General features: G+C 51.3%; 1 protein-coding gene across 1 annotated transcript; it reads right to left on the reverse strand.

Moving 5' to 3' along the window:
* Positions 1–3593: 3593 nt before the first annotated feature.
* Positions 3594–13785, reverse strand: Fn3krp (fructosamine 3 kinase related protein). The gene is made up of 6 exons (XM_046463180.2): positions 13608–13785; positions 8417–8568; positions 7757–7848; positions 6693–6775; positions 4917–5039; positions 3594–4662 (listed from the first exon to the last, which is right to left on the reverse strand). Exons 1-6 carry the CDS (start codon positions 13746–13748, stop codon positions 4324–4326), a joined length of 930 nt encoding a protein of 309 aa, XP_046319136.1. The 5' UTR covers positions 13749–13785; the 3' UTR covers positions 3594–4323.
* Positions 13786–16711: the final 2926 nt, after the last annotated feature.

A 16711-nucleotide genomic window follows, 5' to 3' on the forward strand; every position in this document is an offset into this window, starting at 1 on the left:
TGCTAGAAGGTGGCAGAGGGAATTTGAGAGTGAATCTTTCTGGCTCAGGCCCCACCAACTATCAACAGTGGTCTCAGAAGGTCCTCAGAGGGGCCAGGATTCTGCATTCCCAGGATTCCTCCCAGGAAGCCCACCCCTACCCTGCCACCCAGTTCTCTCCTGCCTTCCAGCTGAACCTGCAGCAGATGCCCACCCGGTTAGAGGCAAAGCATATGGTCAGATCAACATCTGAGGTTTTCATGAAGAAATCTGACATCCTGGAGTCCCAATGGTTGAGGGAAGCCTCAGAGGGGCACTGTGGGGGCTGGATGCCCTGAAGTCCTTCTTGCTGCTGCCCCAATCAAAACTGGGAGTGGGTCCACTGGAGTCTCTAACTGGAACCTGGCATGGCGGTCACTGCCAAGCAGGATATGTCCATGTGGCCTCTTGGTGTGGCTTGAGACTCTTTGAGCATCAAGAAGCCATGGTTCCAGAACTAGCAAGAGCAAAGGCCTGTTCTGATCCAGCTTAGAAGCCAATGCCATTGTTTCCTCTTCCTCCCACTGGTTATAAGTCTCCAAGATCACCACCAAGGAAGATGGACAAGCCACGGCAAGGTCACCAAGGAAGTTATAGGGACAGCCACCTAAGGGAGGGCAGCTGCCCATATCTTACTCTGCCCAGTGGTTCTCTCTGTCCAAGCCTGCCCTGACCAGGCATTGAAGACAGCTACGGCAGAGCCCTGCACCTTGCAAATGTCTGTGCTCTGGCTGACAGTTGGGCTATATGGAGTTCCAGATAGGCAAGGCCACATCCTTTCAGGCTTAGAAGGCTGTGCTGTGTGCTGCAAAGCTTGAGCCACATGGACTCTTACTCTGGTAGGAACCGTTCTCCCTGGAGGCTCCTAGGGTCTTCTCTGTTGTAGGCTCTCAAAGTTACTGAGGTAGGTGTTTGGGATGAGTCTGCCGTCACCCCTGGTCAGGTCACTTCAGGATGGAAACCTGCCCTGCAAACAGGTCATGACACCTGGAATCACACACCAAGGGCCTGCAGAGAGCCATTTGGGCCCTCAGGCCTGCAGCAAGAACATGGTAGCCTGGTCCACAGGCATCAGGTCTTTGTTTGTTTAATTTATTGTTATTCTTAGTTGTAGACGAACACAATACCTTTATTGTATTTATTTTTATGTGGTGCTGAAAGGCTTGAACGCAGTGCCTCACATGTGCTAGGCAAGTGCTCTGTCACTGAGCCACAGTCACAGCCAGCCTAGGCCTTTGTTTTGGGACCAACAAGGCCTACTGAAAATTCAGAGGCAGGAAAGTGGCAGCAGAGCTTTGTGTGTGTGAGTTATAATGCTATTTAAAGACCATGTCTTAGAAAGACGATGCAGAGTAAGCTGGGCGGCAGGGATCAGGAGGCTCGGAGGGCTGCAGGCTTCCCGTGGACAGATGAGCAAGATGGCGGGCAGGGCAGATCCCAAGCCAAGGAGGTGGCAGAATAGGGGTGTTACACGACAGATCTGTTCCACAGAATCTGCTTCTACCCCACACCAGCCTCCACGTAGCCTGGGCTGACCTGTTTTAGAGGCTGCCCTTCTGGTAGGTCTGGCCAATGGGATCCCAGAAGATGGAAAGGAGGGTGAGGTGAGGGCCTGCCCCCCACCTCCTGCCAACAAGGTCCCGGGCTCGCCCTGAGAGCTGGGTGCTGCACTTGCTGTCTTCACCCCCCGACCTCTGTCAAGCCCTCTTTGGGTGAGTCCAACCTGGGGGCCTGGCCAGCCTGGCCAGGCCGTGTGCCAAGGCATCCAGACAGCCTGTGCAAGGGATGGAGGGTGCCACTGCTGGAGCAGGGAATGTGTCAGAGGGCAACTCATCAAAAGATGCAAGTAAGCTTCAGGGTGCAAGGTCAGCTTCAGCTTCTCACTTCCCTCTGTGGAGTCTGGTACTCTGGCAGTGTCACACAGGGCTGGGCTTCTTTTTTTTGGTACCGGGGATCGAACTCAGGGGCATTTAACCACTGAGCCACACCTCGAGCCCTATTTTGTATTTTATTTAGAGACAGAGTCTTACTGAGTTGCTTAGCATCTTTGCTTTTTGCTGAGGCTGGCTTTGAACTTGCGATCATCCTGCCTCTGTCTCCTGAGCCGGTGGGTTTATAGGCATGTGCCACCGCGCCCAGCAAGGTTGTGCTTCTTGATGAAACACTCCCACTCTCAGTAGGAAATACCAGCACCCAGAGAGGAGACCTGAGGGTCCAGGGCAGGCACTTGGGGCAGCAACCCTCCCCTGGACACCTTACCCCAGTGATGCTTGTGGCTGCTTTAGAGATAAACCCCTCCCAGGTCCAGTCTCACCGAGGAGCCTAGGTGTTAGTGTCTAGAGCCAGCTCTCTCAAAACTGCGAGTGTTGACACTCTGCTTTGCAAGGACCAGAGGAGGCAGCTGACAGGACATCATATGCCATCTCTCCCCAGCCCAGAACCCAGCAGTACTTCACTTGGGGAAGCCTGTCCCAGAAGTGCATCCGTCTTTCATGGAATGGAATAATACTCAAGAAGCAACTCGAGGCGGACCCGGGAGCTCTGGACCTAAAGTCTTTATGACTTCGGCAACCTTTTAGGAAAAGAAAAAGTGGTATGTGTGTGCACTATGTGCATTACACATACAATAGTGAATACAAAATTAGGTACAAAAGCAGACGTTTTAGGAGAAGTAATTGCCACAAATGGCAGTTTAAAAAGCTGACACCATCACAGAATCGAAAACACCACTCTACTCTTATCAGCCCACCACACACCCGAAGGTGTCCTCCCCACACCCACTGATGGCCTCTCCTGAAGGCAGCACTGCCACTGTCCAAGGAGCAAAGGCCATCTCCTCTGGAGGGCCCAGGTGTCCTTTCTGCTCATGGCTAGGGAAGTGCTGGGCTCGCTGTTTGACACAGGAATGATATCCAGGCCACAAGCATCGTGGATACCCAGAGGCCCCTGCACAGCCACCAAGGGGATGCTCTTGGAGGGAGGGGTCTGGGTATCGTCCTGCTCAGGCACCAATGTCTCTGGACACAGTAGTCAGCTTCCCCAGGCTCATAGTAATCAAGCTGGGTCGTGGCACATGGTGATCCAGGAATCACCAGGTTAGAAACTGACCACCACGAATGCCCCAAGGTCACAGTCCTCTCTTCCTGTGGCCACCAGCAGCTTCTCCCCGACCCAACCACATGACTACTTTCGTCCTCCTGTTTTCCAGGTCTCACAGGTGGAGAACAGTGGACAGGTGGCACCACCTGTCAGGTGCCATGGGCAGTTCTCAGGCTGTTCCTTCCTGTATCAAGCTCTGTGCTGTTCTTTACTTGAACAAAAAAATAAAAACTGGGCTGAAGTTGTAGCTCAACTGTAGAGAGCTTGCCTCCTACATGTGAGGCACTGGGTTCAATTCCCAGCACCCCATATAAATAAGCAAATAAAATAAAGGTCCATCAACAAATAAAAAATGTTTTTAAATAAATAAATAAATAATAAAAACGATTCTTTTAAGAAACAATAGGTGTTCCCATCTATGGTCAAAACATAGTGCAAACCACAGGACAGAGGCTGAACCACAACAGTGGCAAGTATGTAGTCTCATGAACCAGTGAGACCACTGGAGTTTATTTAGACTTTCAGGCAAAGGGTTTGTTAGTGTCACTGACATTCATGAAATACTTCATCACTATGATACTGAAGTGGGAAAAATATTAGTTCAATGCTCATTTTATAAGTTTAGCAAAGAATGACAACTTGGCAAGACTGTAGAAAATGACACAGATAGGTAATAACAGGAGCGAGGGATTCATGACTCCTAAACTTACCCGTTTCACCCTATGGCTGGCAACTTGGGCCCTCCAAGAACTAGTTCCCAGACCTGCTCAGCCTGCAGTTAGGTCCAGAGGAAATGCATAAAGAAAAGGAAATGTGCTTGATTTGGGAATTGATTGCCACTATAAGGTTCTAGGAAGCTGGCTTCGTGTCTGGACTCAGGTCTTACCCATCATGAAGCACCACCAGCTCAGAGGTGTTCCTGAACAGGAAAGCAGATGGGTGGACACTCTGGTTCTGTCCCTGCATGCTCACATGGTCACGCACGGTTCCCTGCCATTGGCCCAGTGCCCTCAGCTTCAGAGGTCCCTGTTCCGGTTGCTAGCGTGGCCTCATCAGTCATGATGTCTGGCCACGTACAGCTGGAAGGCAACCCTTTCCTGACATCACATACTATTCAAGGCTTGGACACAGGCCACATGGAAAACAGGAAGTTGCACGAGTAAGTGGCCATGGAGAAAGAAATGGCTCCTCAGAGGGAAAGCCAGCTCACTTGACCAGATTCCGCATGATGTTCAGGGAGGACCCTCTGTACCCTGATCCAAAATGGTTCCAGTGGTTCAGGTAGTGGAAGAGTTGGTACAACTGCAGGCGCTGCTCGAATCCAGGGACCTTGGGAATCTTGCTGTGGTAGGCAGAGTAAAAGGAGCCACTGAAGCCCCCAAACATGCCGGCTATTGCCAGCTCATACTCAGAGTGGCCATAGAAAGAAGCTGGGTCGAAAATAATGGGCCCCGAGGAATCTTCTGCTACGTTCCCTCCCCAGAGGTCTCCGTGGAGCAAGGCAGGGACAATCTCCAGGTTGCGGAACAGGTCAGGGATCTTCAGCTGCAGGGAGACAGAGCCTCAGCTACATGCAGAGGGGTGCAGATGTTTCCTAAGGGCTGTAGCACATCCCCCAACAGCAGCACCACTCAACAGTGCCTGGATTCAGGGGGCGGACAGGACACTGACAGGCACCTGCCTCCTGTCCAGAACCAGACTCAGGGGGGCTGCACCTGCCTTGGCACTTCTGACATTGGAGCCAAGTGGGGCATATTGCTATGGGATGTGTTTGGTTGTGCAGCAAGGGCCCTGCTCACCTGCAGAGCAGACCAGAGCTCAAGTGCCTCCCGGTCCCCAGACTTCTTCTCCACCATGTCCATCTGAGGCTGAATGCGCTGCTGGGCATAGAACATGACCCAGTCCTCCTGCCAGTCATTCACCTGCACATGTGAAAGCAAAGGAGAAAGCATAGTTCTTTGGACAATGCCACAAATAAGGAAGCTTGAATGCCCAGAAGTACCGTAAAGTGGGAAAGGCTGCACACGTGGCATGAGAAGAGGGTCACCACCTGGAGCTGAAGAGCTAAGGGTGGCTGGGCAGCATGAGGTCTCAGAGACAGGCTGAGACCTCAGGTCCTTTCCTAGGAGCAGCAGGAAGCAGGGAATGCAGTAGGGGCCACTCTGTAGCCTTCCAAGACTGAAGAGCACAGGAACATTTTCTTTTGATTATACTTAACTAAACACAGAGGCCAGAGCCAGCTGACCTTCCCTGACCCCATTGCTTAATTCTAACCATCTGCCAAGCCATAGATGACCCCTCTCCAGAGAGTGATAATGAGAAAAGTCATGTAGAGCCCTGTGCAAGAAGAGGATCCCCAAGAGAGGATGTCCAGGCCACAGGTGCTTGCCCCTGTGGGGGAAGAGAGACAGACACACAGTAGTACAGCACCACACAAAGCAGGACATGCTGAGGAGAGAGCACCACACCCGAGAACGCAGATGGGCACGTGCACCCAGGGCAGAGCACCACACGCACAAGCACAAGGCAGGCACAGGCACACAGAAGCACTGAGCACGGGTGCATGGAGAATCACAGGAAGAAAGGAAGGGGCAGAGCCGGCTAACTCACGCCCTGAAATTGAGGCGCCAGAAAGCACTGCTCAAGGCTCTGAGGCAGCTGTCCAGACAACCTCCTAGGACATTCCAAAGCCTACAGCCCCCCAGGAAACCCCTGGAAGTTTCCAGCTTCTTCAGTGCCCCCCTCCCCCCCAAAGAGCCACTCTGCCTATTCTCTGAAAGCAGAGCCGCCATCCTTTCTAACCCACATCTGCTGGGCATCAGTAGAACGCCCCAGGCTGAAAGTCCCAGGGAACCAACCTTAGTCCAACACTGAAGGGTACAGTCCCTGGCATCCACAGAAACTGGATCCGGGAACCCCATACAAAATCCTTACATAGAATGCTGCAGTGTTTGCATAACTGACGTACATACCCTCCAAGTACTTTAAATCATCTCCAAACTACTTGTACACATTGAACAATGTGAATCTATGGAAATGATTGCCATACTGCATTACTTAGGGAATAATGGCAAGAAAAACCTGTATGCATTTAGTACAGACAGATATATATATGTTTTAACATTTCAATCTGCAGTGGGTTGAATACCTGGATGCAGAACCTGTGGATATGGATGGCTGAATATTTATTTAAAATAAAACATTTATAATTTTTCTGATTTTTACCCAGTTGAAATCCAGCATCCTAACTTCCTGGTTCTTCTCTGCTTCTCTGTGCTTACCTAGCATGTAAGGTGGGTGAACCCATGTCAACTTCCTAGGAATCAGCCAAGAAAACAGGGGTGAGGCTTGTAAAACCTCATAAGAAAGGGCAAAGTGGGGCTGGGGACGTGGCTCAAGCAGTAGCGCACTGGCCTGGCATGCGCGGGGCGCTGGGTTCGATCCTCAGCACCACATACAAATAAAATAAAGATGCTGTGTCCACCGAAAACTAAAAAATAAATATTAAAAAAAAAAGAAAGAAAAGAAAGGGCAAAGGTGCTCCCCCACTGTGCCCAATCTGACTGTGTGCTCACCTGGGGAAGGTATCCACAGCAGGTCACCACATCAAACCCAAACTTGCCCACGAAGGGCCGTTCCGCCTGCCCACCTCCTTTCCCTTGCAAGAAGAGGAAAGAAAGAAAGATGACTGGTTAGTTCCCTTGTTCCGAGAGACCCCAGGCTCTGCTCAGAGCTGACCTGTGAATGACCTCAGCATGCCCTTCCCGCCTTGTGTCTTCACCCAACAAACAGGGGTCTTACGGCTGCCAACCCTCAGGTCACTCAGAACAGAGACTATTTCCACGGATTTAATGACCAAAGACACAGACTGTGTCCAGAAGCTGGACCACAGGATACATGGAAAGGGGGACAACAGAATCCAAAAAAAAGGTGATGCTCCTTAGTAAAAAGCTACCTCATAATCCATCAGGAAAGCATATTTTCAGTGGCCAACATAGTGCCACTTTTGACAAACTACTGTGCTTTAAAATGGCCTCAACCCTGTGCAGCTCCCTAAATTCAAAGAAAATCCCAATGGACTGAACTCTGTACTTGAGGGAAACACGAAACGCAGTCTCACAGGGCTCCCCAGTGGATGCTGGGGGGCGGGCGGAGGGGACCTGTCGGGGATGCTCATACAGCGTGTTGCGGGTTATCTGCTTTCTTACTGTCAGCTACTGTCTAACAGAGTCAACACGGCTAATCGTGGATTACCAACAGGCAGAAGTTGGAAAAATCCCCTCAGTGCTAACAGGGCACCAAGCTCTGGACAGGGCAAATGGAAGTGTTCTCACTCTGACACTCAGGAGTGAGTGCACTTGTGAGAAAAGACACTGTGCCCGAAGGACTCACTCTGCAGAAAGGCAGAGAGACTGCAAGTCTGTCTGCGGGGGAGTGGGAGGTGAAGTCCAGCCAGCACTTGGTGTCTTCGGTGACCACATGACATAGCACACTAAGTACCCTCCCAGTGCTCACACACTGCACTCATGTAGCCTCAGGGCTGTGGCATCAGCTCACGCTATAGCACAGCCTGTCCCCAAGCCTGTATGGGCTGAATGTGCTCCTCTGGGCAGGGTTCCTCAGGGCCCCTCAGCCTTACCCACTGTGCCAGCCTCCTTCAGGAACGTCTCCCCAAGTTTCTTGTTATCAAGGTGTAAATCTGCGAGCTGGGCTCCAAGCTTTGCAGCCTGACTGTGAAACCAAAAGAAGGAAAACAGATGACAAACAGGAGACATGCCTGTCTGAAAGGCCTAGGGCACATAAAGTAGGTCAAACATTTGAGGACAGAAAGCCCATTTCTGTCAAAACCAAGGGAGATGAAGGGCTGCACCTGATGGACTCTCCCAGCCTCATCTGATATGGCACTGGGTCCACTGCCAGCCCCTCACTTGGAGAGTCCTCTCCTTGGCCTTTGACTTTCAAAGAGTACTACCACTCATACTGCAGAACCGTCATGTGGTGGAGTCATGGATTCTTAGTCACATTCCTCAAACAGTGTCCCCAAGTACAAACTAGAGGATTAAAGAACCACAGAGCCTTTCCTTTCCTTCTTTTGGCAACGGCACTGGGGATTGAACCCAGGGGTACTCTACCACTAACTATATCCCTAGCTCTTTCTATCATTTATTTAGGCACAGGGTCTTACTGATTTGCTTAGGGACTTGCTAAGGCTGACCTCAAACTTGCCTCAGCCTCCTGAGTCTCTGGGACTCAACTCAAGCCTCTACTTTTAAGGAGAAGGGATGGTGTCCAGACAGACCTGCTTAAATACCGCATGTCCAGATGCTCCATCACCAGCATGCTCCCACCTCCAGGGGCACCGAGCACCTTGATGGGCTTGGGCACTTTCACGGTGTCCGTTTTCAGAATGGCAGTTAAACTTGACATCTCACCTTCAAACATTCTTTTGGCCTGTCAGAAAGACAATGGAGGACGGGAAGAGGAGAGAAAAGAGGCAGAGGTTACCCTGGAAAGGTTCCAGGTAGACAGGTTTTCTTCTGGCATTCCCAGTGCTGGACCAAGGACTATACACATGGAAGGCTTTTCCAAAGCACGTGTCAACAGTGGTATGAATGCTCAAGTTGTACAGGAAAGAAAGGGCTTGAACTTTCCAGAATTGGACCACAGATTTATTCTGTGACTGAAACCAAAAGGACTAGAGAGAGGAGAGTGGAAGGCTGCTCCTTTCCCTGAGCACTGGTCACAGAGCTGGACTGTGCACCTGTGGCGGAGGCCATCCTGACAGGAGCTGTGCACACACCTGTAAGTCCTGAGTAAAGAGGTACTGGACTGGTACTGCACCCTGCAATGCAACTGGATAAGAAAGGTGCAGCTCTGGGAGTGGGTGTCACAAGATGGTGTTGAATGCCGCCCACCTGTTTGTTGTAATCCTACCCTTTTGCCCTTTCTTGGATAGAATGGTCCATGGATTAGCTCCAGTTAATAAAACCCAGGTGCCCCCTCTTCCTTCTTGCCTGCCTTGTCTCCCCGTGGGAGCTGTGGCCGAGGAGTCGTCACTGAACCCAAAGAAAAAAGTGCTTTCTGTGTCTGTGTCTTTATTCAGTCAGCCCAAATTCACTTGGCGTTACCCTGATTTAGTCACGTGTCCCCGCATACATGGGTTCTTTCATTACCCTCAAATAGCATCTCAGCCACAGTCCTGTTCCACAGGGAGGAGGCAGGTGGCCAGGAACCTGGGGCCGCTTTCATTAAATGGACCACCAAGTTCTATGCCACCTGCTACCAGGCACTGCAAACGGCTCATCTCCACCACTCCCACCTCAGTCTCGGGACTACAAGGACCACCCTCCACTGGGTCTCCCCGCTCACAACACAGCATGATTCCTCTTTAAGGCAAATCGGACCCTGGATAACAGAAGCCTGCAACCCTCTGGCTTCCTGCCCACTTTCCACCTTTTTCTGGGGCATGTGCACCCACACATACCCCTTGAAGCTCTGGGATTCTTTCAGTTCCTTGCCTTCTGCAGCCTGAAAGCCCCACAGTAATGCCACCTCGTGTAGCACACTATCCCCACCTCTTTTGCCATATCAGTTTCTTCCTAGTCACTTTCAGATTCCAACTTGACATTTGTTTCAGTGGGCCAAAGAAATGTTCCCTAACTTCCCATTCTAGGTGATTCTTCTTTGGTTTTTATAAAATATTTTTTTAGTTGTAGATGGACACATTATTTTTATTTCTTTATTTTTATGTGGTGCTGAGGGCCTCACACGTACAAGGCAAGCACTCTACCACTAAGTTAAAACCCCACCCCAAATTCCTCCCTTGTAAAACACTCTATTTATTTGAATTTTGAGAAAGTGTCTCACTAAGTTGCTGAGGCTAGCTTCAAACTTGCGACCCTCCTGCCTCAAACTGATGGAGTACAGGCATGGCCACTGTACCCACCTACCCAGCCCTTTAAGGAAAATTGTCACTGAAATAATACAGGGGGGCTGGGGATGTGGCTCAAGCGGTAGTGCGCTCGCCTGGCATATGTGCGGCCCGGGTTCAATCCTCAGCACCACATACAAAGATGTTATGTTCGCCGAAAACTAAAAAAAAAAAAAAAAAAATCTCTCTCTCTCTCTCTCTCTCTCTCTTTAGGAAAAAAAAAAAGAAATATATACAGGAAGGTGTGTGGTTCATCAGTGCCCAACTCAATCAATTCCCACAACAAAACCACCGCCCAAAACAAGAGTCCAGATACCTCCATGATCCAGAAACCCCTCTCCCACCATCCAGTGCTACCCACCCACCCACCAGAAGCAGCCTCTGCCTGAACTTGCACCAAGACTTATTTTGCCTGCTTGGTCATCTTATAGTCACATGGTCTCTGGGATCTGGCCCCTTTACTCCACACTGCACCCCTGTGTGGGTGCAACATCAGTCGGAGCTCATGCTTACTGCGTACAGGGCTCCACTGCTGTGACTACTCCAACTTGTAGTCACCCATTCTACTGGTAATGGACAACCAAGCTTCCATACCAGGGCTATTAGGAACAGTGCTGCCATAGTCTACTTATTCCCATAGTTGCTAACTCTGTGACCTTGGGCAAGTTATTTAAGCTTTCTATGGCCCAGTTTCCTTATCTGAAAAGTGGGGTTAATACTAAACTGCACAGGCTTGCTGCCATAATTAACTGAGTTAGCAGCTAACACCGACATAGTCCATTCTCAATACTTCATCACCTTAGAGAGCCAAAGTCACTGAGCAGGAAGAGCTGTATCCTAGATGGAACTTTTACAACATTCTCTTTAGGAGATAAAGGGGAACAACCAGGCCCTGTCTACACTTACTAGATATTGGTTGATGCCAGGAGCCATCTGTGAAATGTGCGTGAACCCAATCGGCATGGAAACCATTGGGTAGGAAAGTCTGCTGAGAACTCACAGTGGCACTCCTGCTAGTTTGAGATCACCCAGGACATGTGACATCCTATCTAACTCTGCCACCGGTTCCGCATAGCACCAGAGATGGGTGACCTGCTGGAGCCATATAGCCAGCCACTCAGAGTGGGGTGTGGCTTGCGAAGATGCTAATCAACCTGTTTGCTGCAAGTCCCCTGCCACACCAAGAAGCAAGCCTCCTCCTGATGAAACTTTTTCTCTGCCTTTGATATACTCTCCCATAAATAAAAGCCAGGAGCCATTTTCTAGCAGTTCTGTTCCAGCTCCAATGTAAACTGGCCTTGTACCTGTGAGGCAAGCGCTCTACCACTGAGCCACAGCCCCAGCCTCTCAGACACTCCTCTTTGAACCTAATTCTGGCTCTGTCTCGTATTTCTTTACTAAATATTTCATTTTCTCAGGTGGCTTACCAACTCCTGAGCAGGAAACTGAGAGGCTGGGGTTGTAGCTCAGTGGTAGAGCACTTGTCTCACAGGTACAAGGCCCTGGGTTCATTCCTCAGCACCACATAAAAATAAATAAATAAAATAAAGGTACTGTGTCCAACTACAACTAAAAAGTAAATATTAAGAAAAAAAAGGAGTGTCTGACAGATTCTCCAGTGTGATGGCTGCCCAGTGATACTGGTTATGGAGACTAAGTAATAGACAGATTTCAAAAGATTCAGGGAGAGCTGGGAGTGGTGGTGTGCCTGTAATCCCAGCCACTCGGGAGGCTAAAACAGGAGGATTGCAAGTTCAAAGCCAACCTCAGCAACTTAGTGAGGCACTTAGCAACTCAGTGAGACCCTGTCTCTACATAAAATACTTTTTTTGTTTTGTTTTGTTTAAGAAAGGGACTGGGGAAGGGGCTCAGTGATTAAGTGTCCATGGATTCAAAAAAAAACAGATGCAGGGACTGATGAAAGAGGGCCTAGAAACCCAGCTCCTTCACAGACACACTGACGGCTACATGCCTCAAGTTCCCAACTAAAGAAAACTGCTACTCATGAGCAGATCAAAGGTAAAATCAGGCATCCTGGTCTAGGGAACTAGGATGGAAATGATCCATGTGAGATTGTTTTAAGTGGATCTACAAAAGATCCCAGGGAGGAGTATGACAGAAAACCTATTATACAGGTGTGCAAGGGGCAGATAAGAACAATCAAAAGGGAAAACAACTGTGACCAAATGAACTCCAACACGGGGCCAGAAAGAAAAGAGAAGAGCAGGAGGTAGTCTGGAAGACTGTCTTACTTCCTGGAAGGGAAAGCATAAAGAAGTCACGTTTCCAACACCACAGCAAATGTCGTTCAATGAGCAGTATATTTGCATTACACACACTGTATGCTCCAGTGCAAGCTAGAAAATCACATATTAGAACTATCTACCAAAAATCTAGAAGGAAGATCAGCAAAAAGAAAATGGACTTCACTGATGTAGCAAGTAAAGAACCTAAACAAGCAGCCACAGAACAGTGTTCAAAAAGCATCCCTGGGGCTGGGGGCGAGGCTCAGTGAGTGGTAAAGAACATGCCCAAGGCCCTGGGTTCAATCCCCAGCACCACTAAATAAATAAATTAATTAGATGAAATAAAAGCACTAAGTGTTTCCATTTTAATCAACGGAAAACATTCACTTGCCTTGTAATCAGTTCTGACTGCAAATGCCAGGAGAAGGGGGAATGGAGATGTGAAAGGATGGATACCGCAGAAAACTGAACAGAGACACCTGCTGCAGAACATGAGGAGGCAGGACACTGCTGCATGAGCACCCATGCTTGGGACAGACCTATGTAAGACTATGTGAGACTGGAGGGCAGGCTGGTCTGGAGGCTGAGGTGTGAGAACAGAAAGATTTCAGAGTCGAGATGATCTTGCATCCTGGAAAGGAGAACTCCTTTCTGAGAAGAAAATGGAAATAACTTCCAGAATAAATTCTTTTATTTTCTTTTGGTACCAGGGATTGAACCCAAGGATGCTTAACCACTGAGCCACACCCCCAGCCCTTTTTTATTTTGAGAAAGGTCTCACTAAGTTGCTTAGGGCCTCACTAAGTTGTTGAGGCTGGCCTCGAACTTGCAGTTCTTCGGTCTCAGCTTCCAGGAGTCTCTGGGGTTGCGGGCTTGCGCCACTAGGCCCAGCTCAGAATGAATTCTAGGAGACAGCTGAGAAGCACAGAGAGGATGTGTGGTCTGTGGGGCTTAAATGGGTAACACCTTCGTCCCACTTGAAAAGGCCAGGCCCAGTCCTGCTCACTCCCTAAAGGACTGGGCGACTCGGCGGCAGCTTAAGGCCGGACGCCCATCTGCAGGAGGGCGGAGTCGCGCTCGCGACCACCCAGGGCCGCCCCTCCCTGCCAGCTCCTCCAGAACCCGCGGGCACACCGCGTCTCCTGAAGGCAGGACACACCACGGCGGGGAAACCGCCCGGGCCGCCATCACCCGGTCCCCGCCCCAGCTCCCCGAGCGACCCGGACCCGGACGCGAGCCCGGCCCGGGATCCCCGACCGCGGCCCGAACCCGCTCTGCGATCCCGCGCCGGCCCGCCCGCAGGGGCGCCCTACCTCGGACTTGGGGTTCACTTTCACAAACACCCGTCCAATGTCCGTGTCGTAACTCTGGCCCTGGCTGATGCACCCGCCTCCGGAGTGACCCGCGGCCTGGACCGAGCGGCAGCCCAGCTCCCGCTGCAGCAGCTCCTCCATGTCCCGCCCGCGCCGCCCGGCTCTCGCCCGACTGCCACGCGCGCACGGCGGCTGCGCGGAGCCCACCCGGCCCTCGCGGGGATTGGGTGGCAGAGGGCAGGGGGCGGGACGGCACCGCGCAGAACCCGGCGAGGGCCGGGCGAGGGCAGGTCCGGGGCGGGGCCGGGAGCAGGTGGGCGCACGGGGATTGGGTGAGAGCACGGGGGCGGGGCCGGGAGGGCGGTCGGCCCAGCGCGGCCCGCTACGCACCTGGACGCACCCCCGCCGCGCTCGGCGCCCACGGCGCTGGGCCTGCTACACCCCTCGGCGCGGTCCGAACTGGCGCCGGAATAGGATGGTCAGAGAGGGTGGAAAGGGAGCCGCCTCGGTCCCACAGGCACTACTGCAGCTGCCGAACGGTGCTAGGAAGGCCGGGCTCTCAAAGGACCCGGGTCTTGGTTGTGCCTCTCCCTCCTTGAGTGCTGCGCGGCCCCACCTCCACCTGCTCTTGACTTTGCCCTTGCCTTGACCTAGCCTTGACCCTGCCACTGGCTGGACCTTCCTTCCTTCTGCTCACTGATGCTGCCCCACCCTGTTGGCCCCTGCACTAGCAATTCCAGATGGGTGACAAAGTGGCCTCCACCAAGGGAAATATCTGAAACGTCCTGAGAGGTTTTCGTAAATTTGCAGGTTGTGTTTTTTGTTTGGCCCGAGATGGTCTGATTAGCATGTGTGTCCAGACCTCAGTTCCTTGAGGGTAGGATAGTCTCTTGTTCCTTGTAATGGTCAGGATTCTGCAGAGACACCAAAACAACAAGCCATGTGTATAGGAAATTTGAGGAGCTGTAGAAGTGCATCTGCAGTGGTGGCTTCCTTGGAAACCCAAGGAAGAGTTGTAGTCGGAGTCCAAAGGTTATCTGCTGACAGAATTCTTTGCTTCTCAGGAAGTTGAGTTCTGTTAAGGCCTTCAAATGATTAGGTGAGGCCCACCCATAAGACAGAGGGCAATCTACTTTACTTCTATCCGTTGATTTAAATGTTAATTTCAAGACAAAAAGACAACTTCACAGAAATACACAGTATGATGTTTGACCAAATAACTGAGCACCATTACCCATTCAAGTTGACACAAAATTAACAACCTGGGGTTGAGTTTGGTGGTGCACACCTGTAATCCCAGACTCAGGGATCTGAAGCAGGAGGATAGTAAGCAAGTTCAAGTCCAGCCTCAGCCCTTTAGTGAGTCCTGGTCTCAGTAAAAAGATCTGGGGCCATAGCTGAGTGGTAGAACACCCCTGTGGAACAGTAGTGGTAGAGCAGTCCCTAGTACCACAAAAAATAAAAATAAATGTAATCATCATAGTCCTCTTGTTCTCCAGTACCCAGGATTACCCCCAGTGCCAGTGTGTTGTGGGTTTTCAATAGGAATACACTAAAATAATGAGTGAATAAATGAAGCCTTACAGATTGCTTAACCAAACTTTCTGCTAAAAATGATTAGAAATGCTGATTAAAAATAGTTAAATACATCTAAAGAACATCCGAGAATAGAGAAGATAGCAAGGAAAATCAGCCCCAATTCTGGGTGTTGGGACCCCTTTGTCAAGGGAAGGTCTAATACTACCCTTGCCTTAAGGACAAGAGCTCTTTGCCTTAGGAAGAGGGAGTCTCCTAAGAAAGAACACCTCAAGGGCCACCCTCTCAACAAGAAGGTGAACTACATGTGCGTCTGGACGTGGACCCGGGAGACCCTGGGGCCGGTGGCTTCATTGCGCATTCACCCCACAAGGGCTCCCCCGGCCCCCCACTCTCCCACCGCCTCTCCGGCCGCACCTCCCCTCCCTCCCAGCCCCGCACTGCCCCGCCCCGCATCCCACCACTGCTGCTGGGTCCCTCCTGGTCCCCAGCGCTCCCCAACACTGTGCCTGGCACCCGCGCGCGCTCCCGGAACCCTCCCCGGCCTCGCGCACACTGCGCTGGCCTTACCCGGTGGCCAGGCGCCGTCCGGGCTCTCGTGGCTTTGCCACCCCGTGGTCTCCTCGGAGCAGGAACTTGAGCAGGACCGGGCGGGGTTCCCAGGGCGCTCATTGTCCGGCCTGGCGTCCCCTTCCCCAAGCCCCGCCGCTGGCTGCGCACACAGGCAGCGAGCGGGTCCCAGAGTGCTGGGGACCCAGCCCTCAAAACGACAGGGTGGGACATGCCCATCAAGTTTCCCAGGCGAGTCTCTGGATCCCAGTGCTTAGTGACACCTTCCACGAGAGTCCCGCCTGCAACAGACCAAGGACCACAAAGCCCTGTGGGCCTCGCTGCCCCAGGCTTGGGGTCTTGTGGCTGAGTTTTCTGGTACCTCTTCTGGGGGGGCTGCTCGGCGCTCTCCAGGCTTCCTTCAGCTGCTGTGTCCTCCTTTCCTCTGGCCTCCACACCTGTGTTCCAACCACACAGCGGCAGCCCCCAGTACACCAGAAGTGGCCGCAGGCGGTGGTTTCTCAGGAAAGCGGAAGAATGGGCTCTGCTGGAGTGAGGAAGGATATTTTTCTTAAAAATATTTATTGGGGTTGTGGTATAGGGGTAGAGTGCTCACCTAGCACCTGCAAGGCCTTGGGTTTGATCCTCAGCACCACATAAAAATAGATAAATAAAATAGAGGTATTGTGTCCAACTACAACTAAATACATATATACATATATATATATTTTTTTTCTTCTTCTTTTTTTATTGGAGCCCAGTGCAGGGACGCATGCCTGTAATCCAGTGACTCAGAGGCTGAGGCAGGTACAAGTTCAAAGCCAGCCTCGAAACGCAGCAAGGCCCTAAGCAACTTAGTGAGACCCTGTCTCTAAATAAAAAACTAAACGGACTAGGGCTGTGACTCAGTAATTAAGTGTCCCCATGTTCAACCCCTGGAACCAGATATTCATTAATGTTTTTAGTACCAGGGTGTAACTTAGTGGCAGAGAGCTTGCCTAGCATGCACAAGGCCCTGA

The sequence above is a fragment of the Marmota monax genome, unplaced genomic scaffold (genome assembly GCF_021218885.2).
Source record: "Marmota monax isolate L192 unplaced genomic scaffold, Marmota_monax_Labrador192_F-V1.1 WCK01_AAM20220418_F8-fsc00220, whole genome shotgun sequence".
Taxonomy (NCBI): Eukaryota; Metazoa; Chordata; class Mammalia; order Rodentia; family Sciuridae; genus Marmota; species Marmota monax.